This window comes from Dipodomys ordii, unplaced genomic scaffold, assembly GCF_000151885.1.
Source record: "Dipodomys ordii isolate 6190 unplaced genomic scaffold, Dord_2.0 Scaffold168, whole genome shotgun sequence".
Taxonomy (NCBI): domain Eukaryota; kingdom Metazoa; phylum Chordata; class Mammalia; order Rodentia; family Heteromyidae; genus Dipodomys; species Dipodomys ordii.
The window spans coordinates 2,453,684-2,463,053 of NW_012267384.1; the positions used below are offsets into that span (position 1 = coordinate 2,453,684).

Sequence of the window (9,370 nt, forward strand, 5' to 3'; positions counted from 1 at the left end):
AATTTTGAACGAATAAATTTCATTAAGACAAATCCTTTAAGATGTAGCATAAATAATAGTTGTAAAGTTCTCTTTTAATGTTTAAACATTATTTGATACATCATTATAGTTACATGGTGATGGCATAATTGCTAAGATCTATGAAACAGTATCAAAGGCTTTTGCAAACTGGTAAATAGTGTAAAATTAATTTTGCAGGGTCTTTTTTTGTTTTTTTTTAGGTTGTTGGGTTTTTTGTTTTTTAGTGTGTGTGGTGGTCCTGGGGCTTGAACTCAGAGCCAGGGCCCTGAGCTATTTTTACTCAAGGCTAGTACTCTACTACTTGAGCATACCTCAACTTCCAGCTTTTTTTTTTTTTGGTCGTGGGGCTTGAACTCTGGGCCTGAGCACTGTCCCTCAGCTCTTCAGCTCAAGGCTAGCACTCTACCACTTGAGCCACAGCGCCACTTCCGGCTTTTTTTCTTTTTGGTTATGTGGTACTGGGGAATCGAACCCAGGGCCTCATGCATGCAAGGCAAGCGCACTACCACTGAGCCACCTTCCCAGCCCAACTTCCAGCTTTTTGGTGGTTAACTGGAAATGAGTCTCACAGACTCTCTTGCTAGGCTGGCTTTGAATCAAGATGTTCATATCTCAGCCTCCTGAGTAGCTAGGATTATAGGGGTGAGCTACTGGTACCGGCTTAATTTTGCAGTTTACTTTGTATACACTTGTAATAAAGTGTTCTGTGTGTTGGTTTTGCAGCCCTGGTCTAGAACTGTTGATCCTCTTGCCTTAGTCTCCTGAGTGCTGGTACTATCTATAAGTGGGTACCACTATGCTTCTGGTGTACCAGAAGTTACCTGAATGTGTGATTAAGTGCCTGGCAGCTAGTACAGTGTTCCGTAACTGCTGAGTCTCAGTCTAAGAAAGACCTTTTTCAAAAGTAAATTTCATTTTAAAAAATATTTTTATTGGTATTCAAAGGTGATGTACAGAAAGGTTACAATTTCATAAGTCAGGTAATGAGTACATTTTTTTTGGACAATGTCATCCCTTCACTTGCTAAATTTCAGGGGTTTTTTTGTTTTTGTTTTGGTGCTAGTGCTCTACCACTTGAGCCATACCTCAACTTTGGCTTTTTGGTGGTTAATTGGACATAGGATTCCCAAGGAGTTTTCTGTCTGACTAGGCTTTGAACTGTAATCATGAGATTTCATCCACATCAGTAGCAAGGATTACAGGCATGAGCCACCTGTGCCCAGCTTACTAAGACATTTTAACCAAAGACCACTCAGAAGACAGGCTTACTCAAAACATCATGTATATTTCAGTAAACTTAAAATTTTTTGTCTGATAACTGCCACACATTCTTCCTATCCTGTTATTCCTGAATTTAATTTGCAAAAAGCAGTGGCAAAAAAGATTCCTTAAATTTGCAATAAAACATAGGTAAGGGAAAAATATGTTGACAATTAGAAAATAAAATTTGGCTCTTAGTTGAAACTATTTCTTTGCTCATACTTTAAAATGCAATTTTATTTGGTGTAATAATTGAAAGGTTACTGCATTTTGCCATGTGTGGTCTTCCAGATTCTTTTGGGATACATATGTTGAGGTGAATTCCATGGTGGTCACATTTCCTATAAATCCAATGCTGTCTGGCAGACCCTTCTATTCAGCTTTCTGACATCTTATCAAGGATTAGTAGAGGGGCAAGTATTCTTGCCCGATTGGTTTCCACAATGCAGCCATTTAACACCATCTCATCCAAAATGATGTGTACTTTATCCAGATTAAACATTATCTAAGATCCTATTAAGGAAATTAATTTTAAAGTTATAAAAAAAAGTTAACATTCAATTAATAGCAACTTAGCAAAAATCCTGAGGAGGTGTTCAGCAGAGGACTTCTGAAATTAAAACTAGTATCCATGTTAGACATAATTACCTTCATGTATACATAAACCCCTACTTCCACTTTGGTTAAGTTGAGGATAAGTAGGCATAGAAATGAAATAGCTACTTTTCTTTTTTCTTCATAGTATTGAGGATTGACCCTGATTAGGCAAGACATGCTAGTGCAAAACTAAGTCTATTAAGAGCTAGAAAAGTGAGTAAATTTCAGCAAGAGAATAGCCTGACCAGGAACGTCTTTAGTCACAAGAACACTAGTAGCAATGATTTGAATACTTCATTACTTTCCAGACAGTGTTAAACATGAACATACATAATTCAGTCATTATTATCTGCATTTTACCTAGGAGCAAAGCAAGCCAAAGCCATTGTCCAAGGTCACAGAACTGGGAAATGCCAGAGCTGGAATTTAAGCCCACTGTTGGTGTTTAAGGGCTCTGCTCTCCAGGCTTCTCTAGGGGACCTCAAGGCTGTCAAGCAGGCACACATCCCTGGCCCCTAAATCGCTACCCCCGCCCCCTCAATGATGCCTTGATAGCCCTGCAGCATCAGCTATCTTCTCTGCCAGACTGAAGTAGAAGGTAAGGCATACCAATTAAATTTCCCAAGAAAATAAAAGTTCTGAATTTTTCTTACAAATGCATAGTTCTTGGAAATTAAGCCACTTTTACTGGTGTTCTTATTGGAAAGTTACTCTAGTGCATAGGGGAAGTAGAAAGTAACAAAAAAATGATTCCTAGTAAACTAGAAAGAACCAATGGTTCCCCTAAGAAACCCTTAATCTGAGTCCTTATGTTGTGAAAGATAGTAACAAATGAGGTGAACTTAAGTTTCCATTCCTAAACAGGTTAGATTGCAAAACACCCAGCAAGTTTCAAATAGACACTTTAAGTGATTAAGTTCACTAGAAAAGCCAAGCACCGGAGGCTCATGCCTGTAATCATAACTACTCAAGAGGCTGAGATGTGAGGATCATCTCTCAAAGCCAGCTGGGGCAGAAAATTGTATGAGACTTTTATCTTCCAATAAGCTTCTCAGAAAAGGCCAGAGGTGGTGCTGTGGCTCAAGCACTAGAGTGCTAGCCTTGAGCACAAAGAGGCTCAGGGACAGTGTGCAGGCTCTGAGTTAAGAAAAAAAAAAAAAGTTCATTAGGGAAGTTTATAATTGATGAATTCCGGTATTATTACCACCAGTTTTTTTTTCCCAAAAACTCCTAATACTCAAGACTCTATGATATTTATTCACTGGAAGATACCTACAGAAGATGGGACCTCAATATAAATGACCTTTACATTTCTACTAGACTGTTACCATCACATTAAGCACTGCAAATATTCCTCCAGTAGAATAAACTTTAAAGAGCAGATGGGAACTGTCTTAAGTGACCCAGAAGAGGGGGAATAAAGGCTTTACTCTGATACACCTACTAATGCCTTCCACTTACATAGATGATTGCTTTATCATGTAGCCAAACTGGGAATGCAGTGAATTTTTGGCCTTTCACTCAACCTGCTTACCACACACAGATCAGGACTTTTAGCTGAGACAAAGTAGGGAATGATAGATCGCTAGGTAGGGAGTTGAACAGCACAGCTGGCTGGGGGGTGGGCGGGCAGCAGACCCTTCTGTAGGTTCACAAAGGGCAATGAAAGCCTTAATGCCTTTGATTTCATCTCCAAGATGATTCCCACCCCTGCCTCCATGGAAGGAAATCTAATTTTAATCTCTTCAATTACTCCAAGGATCAAGCTGCTGTGTGGATGGCTTCCTCTTTGGCAAGTAGATGATGTGCAATTCAGGTGTCCCCTTCAGCAACTGCCCAATTGTTTTGACAGTTTGAATTTACTGCTGACTAAACCACCGACATCCCCATGCTGCAAGGACAAGATCTTTCAGCAAGTTGAATTTCCCAACATCTCAAATCACGAGTTACGCAGTGAGGTCATTTCTGTACTGTGAGCATGTGACTGCTGGGCTATCTGTATCTGGCAGTTTCTGGCACTATATAGGGAAACCACAGACCAAATTCAGTGAAAGGCCTGAGAACTGATTTCCCCCTGGAATCATATGACTCCTTCGAGAATCCAGCTGCTGTTCACATCTTGATTTGGCTTATGAGCAACTGGTTCACACTGGCAAAGATTAAGGCATTTGGACCATATTCCAGGCCAGTAGGGACCAAAGAAATACCCCATATGCCAAGCCCTGTGGCAGTAGACACAGACAAGCACTGAGTGGTGACATTTGGAATTGGAGAAAGCAAGAACTAGACTGTGAGCCTATTCATGCAGTCAGTTGGCAGTGTGTTCTGAAAGGACCTATCTTAATCCATACTGAACCTGACTGCTGTAAACATTTGTAAAGCAACATGTTTCCTTCATGGACCTAATGAAACTGACAATGAACTATTAACTTCCCAAGGAGTAGATTTACTAAAAATCCCACTTTCTTTCAACCTTGTCACCTAAGGGTCTTTCTGCATTTCTCTATGATGATACAGATTGGAGTTGAACTTTACGGGGATCTTTAATACTAGTGCCCCCCGCCTCCCCGGAAATTGATTTTTAAGTGGTAAAAATGTTGATGGGTCTTACATGGGAATTTTGATCTCTGGGTCACAAAACACTTTACTAACATGATATTTTGGGGCTGGGAAGGTGGCTCAGTGGTAGAGCGCTTGCTTTGTATGCATGAAGCCCTGGGTTCGATTCCTCAGCACCACATAAGCAAAAAGAAAAAAGCTGGAAGTGGCGCTGTGGCTCAAGTGGTAGAGCGCTAGCCTGGAGCTGAAGAGCTGAGGGACAGCGCCCAGGCCCAGAGTTCAGGCCCCACAACCGGACCAAAAAACAACAACAACAACAACAACAAAAACCCAAATCATGTGTCTTGGTATGGAAAGTAAGTTGACACTAGAATGCTGGAGACATATGCTACTCAGCAGAGGGCTACAAAGACAAGCATATCTGACTCAGCCTCCAGTAAACATCAGTCAATACGTGATAACCAGGAACATAACTCATCCAGTACATAGCCTGTACCCTGATTCATATCAATTCCCTGTATATCTGGACTTCTAAGACTCTCTTCCTACAAGAGGCAAAACTACTCCTCCATTACCTGCAATCATGGTTGAGAGGGTATTAAAGCTCTCCTGGTAGACTGGGTATATGGCTCAAGCAATAGAGTACTTGTACACAGGTACTGAGTTCAAATCCCAATAACATGCTCCCCACCCAAAAAAAAGGCCCTCCTGATCTAATTTATCTCTCACTTTGAAATGAGAAGGCTGTGTGTCTCAGTAAGAGGCAAGCCCAAAAGTAGATCTTAAGTTTCTTTATTCCTAGATATGTCTCCTGGCCCTTGCTATCTTCCTGATGACTTTTTTTTAATACAAAGGATTTTTTTTTAAACAACAATAAAAAACCCTGTACACCAGGTGCTGATGGTTCAAGCTTGTAGTCTTACCTACTCAGGAGGCCAAGATCTGAGGATTGTAGTTGAAAGCTAGTCTGGGCAGGAAAGTTTATAAGACTCTTATCTCCAGAAAGCTGGAAGTGGAGCTGTGTCTCAAAGTAGTAGAGCATTAGTCTTGAGCACTAGCAAAAAAAGCTCGATGCAGGACCGAGGTCTTGATTTCAAGCCCCATGACCCCCACTTCACCCTCTATAAAAACAACAGTACGAGTACGAGTAGAACTACTATAAATGGTTTAGATAGAAAGTTGCATGCTGAAGAGAACATAGACTAATGTACTGTTCTTTTTGTTTTTGTTTTGTGTGTGTGTGTGTCTGCATGCATACTCCTTTTTTTTTTTTTGGGTCTGGTCGTGGGGTCTGAACTCTGGGCCTGGGCACCGTCCCTCAGCTCTTCAGCTCAAGGCTAGCGCTCTACCACTTGAGCCACAGCGCCACTTCCGGCTTTTTTCTTTTTACTGAGGAATCGAACCCAGGGTCTCAGGCATGCAAGGCAATGCATGCATACTCTTATGTGTGTGCTGTTTACAGAGATTGAACTTAAGACCTTGAGCTCTCACCCAGCTTTTTCACTCATCGCTTACGCTTGTGCCACATCTCCAGTTCAGCATTATTTTCCTGGTTAAATGGATATAGAGTCTTGCTGACTTTTCTCCCGGGCTGGCTTTGAACCACATTTCAGCCTCCTGAGTAAGTAAAACAGGCCCTGAGCCACCCAGCTCTTGGGATTTCTTAGGTCAGAGTGATCATAGATTTATGTTGTGCACCACTAGAGGGCACTTGTTCTTCCCAGTTAACAAGGCTTCTAACTACAGCTGGCAAGTGAATTTTATCAGCTGGATTACAATTTCCTATCAATAATAGGTAACTGACCATTTTTCCAGAATAGTAAATTTATGTAAATATATTGGTTCTTGGCATAGATGTCTACTTTACACACACACACACACACGTATATGTATATAAACAAACACATCTGTTATATGCTATATATATATAAAATGGGAATTAATATTTTCTCTAAAATGTTACTACGCTACATTCATGTGTGGCCACGCACTGGTGTCTCATGCCTGTAATCCTTACTACTCATGAGACTGAGACCTGAGGACTGAGACCTGAGACCTGAAGCTAGTCTGGGCAGGAGAATACAAGACCATGAGGTTCTTTATCTTCAATTAACCACCAAAAAGCTAAAAGTGGAGCTGTGGCTCAAATGGTAAAGCACTTGCCTTGAGCACAAAGGCTCAGAAACAGTGCCTAGGCTCTGAATTCAAGCCCCAGGACCAGTATACACACACACACAATTCTGATATATTCCCAAAGACATCTTTATCTCTTTCAAGTGGTAGGCAGATTTTCGGAGTGAATCAAAATGTCTCCTGTTTATAGCTATGCCACAGTGCCTAGTGGACTCCTGCCAAAATATGTAGGCCTGCAGCGTTTTCACCAAATTACGCTTGTGGGGTCCTTGGACATTTAATTTTTTAATGATACTAGATGTTAGGGAAGTATTCTACCATCTACTATTGAGCTATCTCTCTCCCCCCTTGGGCTTTTTTTTTGGCTAGGACTTGAACTCAGGGCCTGGTACTGGATTGGCCTTGTTCATGGCTGGAACTCTATCCCTTGAGACATGTGTCTAACCCAGCTTTTGCTGCCTAATTGAAGATGGAGTCCACAGACTTTTCTGCCTGGGTGGGTTTCACAATGAAATCCTCCAGAACTCAGCCTCATGAGTAGCTAGGAGCCACCACACACACCAGGCCCCTTGGTTATTTATTTATTTATTTATTTTTGGTCAGTAGTGGTCAGTTTGAACTCTGGGCCTGGGCGCTGTCCCCGCGCTCTTCAGTTCAAGGCAAGTGCTCTACCACTTGAGCCACAGGGCCACTACACCAGGCCCCTTGGGCATGCTTGATTTAAAGAAAGAAAAGGAGAGCATTCCTTGTTAGGAAAACAGGGCAACTTCTTTAACTCTCCCGCTCACCAACCGTATAGGCCTTCTGACCTTGAGAGAGGAGTCTGGAAATTGATACCTGGTGCCCTGAAAATGGAGTCTCTTTGGGAAAACCAAACATTTTCAGGCTGTATTTGTAAGTTTTGAATAAACCTATTTCATATACTTAAAAGAAATTGATATGTTTAGCTATTATCAACTGCTGCTGTGGCACTGACCTGTCTAGAGAAAACAGCTTTGTACAGCTGGGTGGGCAGTGACGTGACACGTACTGCAGGAAGGCTGCCTTGTCCAAGGAGGACGGATAGCCTCCTGTACTCTGCTACATCATTTTCCTGCCCTGTGGCACTTACCTGATTAAACTTAGAGTGCTTTGCCACTAGTTGTGGAAAGCAGCCAGAAAAAGGATACATCGAGTTCACTCTGGAAAAGAGAAAAGAGAATGCATGGATGAGGAGCAGACTCAGACAGGAGGAATACAACACAGACAGTGACCTTGGCCTCCCCAAGTCTCAGGCTGGGGAGCCCTGAACCAGGGTCTGTGATTTAAAAAACAAAACAACAACAAAACAGGTTAGAGGAAGCTTAGAGGCCAGAAAGGAGAAGGGATATAATAAATGAACTTTTACAGATAAGTTGATTCATATAGCAACAGCATTACCCACTTGCAGTACCCTTTGTATCCTTTCATTGTCGTCATGAGGTATACCCTATGGAATTGGGCAAAGGTACAATATACACGGATGTTCGGCATGAGGTTATTTTTTTTTTTGTCTGTCATGGAGCCTGAACTCTGGGCCTGGGTGCTGCCCCTCAGCACTTCAGCTCAAGGCTAGTGCTCTACCGCTTGAGCCACAGAGCCTCTTCGGCTTTTCCTGCTAATGTGGTGCTGAGGAATCGAACCCAGTGCCTCATGCATGCAAGGCAAGCACTCTACCACTGAGCCACCTTCCCAGCCTTACATGAGGTTATTTATAGTGGCAAAAAATTAATAATCACCTAAGTATCTACCAAGGGAGGACTTAAAGTAAACTACAGCTCATCGACACATGATCAGGTAAACATACAAGTACTGACAGCACAGTAAAAATAGCAAGAGTTGGGCGCTGGTGGCTTGTTCCTGTAATCCTACCCACTTAGGAGGCTGAGATCTGAGGATTGTGGTTCAAAGCCAGACTGGGGAAGCAAAGTCCATGAGATTCTTAATCTCCAATTAACCACCAGAAAACTGGAAGTGGAGCGGTGGTTCAAAGTAGTAGAGTGCTAGCTTTGAGCAGAAAAACTCAGGTACAGCACCCAGGCCCTGAGTTCAAGCCCCAACACTGAAATAAATAAATAAATAAATGTTTAAAAATGATATGCAGCCAGCCCTCTGCGTCCATATACATGAATTCATCCAATTACATTTAAAAATATTTGGGAAAAATTATCTGTGCTGAATGTGAACAGACTATTTTGACCATGTCATTACTAGTTATGCCACTGAAAATGTCCCAGAGCAAGGAAATGGTAAAGAGAATCAAGCTCACATGAAAAGGACTTCAGCACTGCAAACCTGGCCTCCACTTCCTCACCAGGCCTAGCCTCCTGCAAATGGCTTTGCCTTTTAGCTTTGAAAATAGGATGCTGAAGAGGGAAAGAGGGAACAGCTGACACTAAGCAAAAGGAGAGAAATGTACATACCACCTGATGTGGAAGAAGGAGTTGTGTTGTCAAAGCTCACAGAATCCACAAACATTATAGACCATGATAAATGACAACTTGCCTTGTGGAGGTTAAAATGTGTTTGTGACTTTTATGTAATCCCTTAATCTCAATAAAAAAAATTACATAAAAAAACATGATGCTGAGAAATTTCTCAGCCCAGACGGCATATGACTCATCTTTAAGACTGGAGGGGGCTGGGAAGGTGGCTCAGTGGTAGAGCGCTTGCCTTGCATGCCTGAGGCCCTGGGTTCGATTCCTCAGCACCACATAAGCAAAAAGTAAGAAGCCGGAAGTGGCGCTGTGGCTCAATTGGTAGAGTGCTAGCCTTGAGCTGA

At 42.0% G+C, this 9,370-nt stretch overlaps 2 protein-coding genes across 3 annotated transcripts in view; one reads left to right on the forward strand and one right to left on the reverse strand.

Moving 5' to 3' along the window:
- The window catches only part of Hectd1 (HECT domain containing E3 ubiquitin protein ligase 1), a 118,206-nt gene extending 115,358 nt beyond the window's left edge, over positions 1-2,848 (forward strand). The window contains exon 44 of the transcript XR_001175708.1: positions 2,243-2,848. The gene's annotated coding sequence lies outside the window, so the exon portion shown is untranslated. The remainder of the gene's footprint in view (positions 1-2,242) is intronic.
- The window catches only part of Ap4s1 (adaptor-related protein complex 4, sigma 1 subunit), a 19,488-nt gene continuing 11,304 nt past the window's right edge, over positions 1,187-9,370 (reverse strand). Inside the window, exons 5-6 of one of the 2 annotated variants that reach the window (XM_013033458.1) lie at positions 7,740-7,751; positions 1,187-1,786 (exon numbers count right to left, since the gene is read on the reverse strand). In XM_013033458.1, the coding sequence (XP_012888912.1) occupies positions 1,658-1,786; positions 7,740-7,751 (141 nt within the window). In that variant the 3' untranslated portion in view covers positions 1,187-1,657. Of the gene's footprint in view, positions 1,787-3,658; positions 3,770-7,681; positions 7,752-9,370 lie in introns of those variants that run through there. The other variant, XM_013033459.1, reaches the window with a different exon arrangement.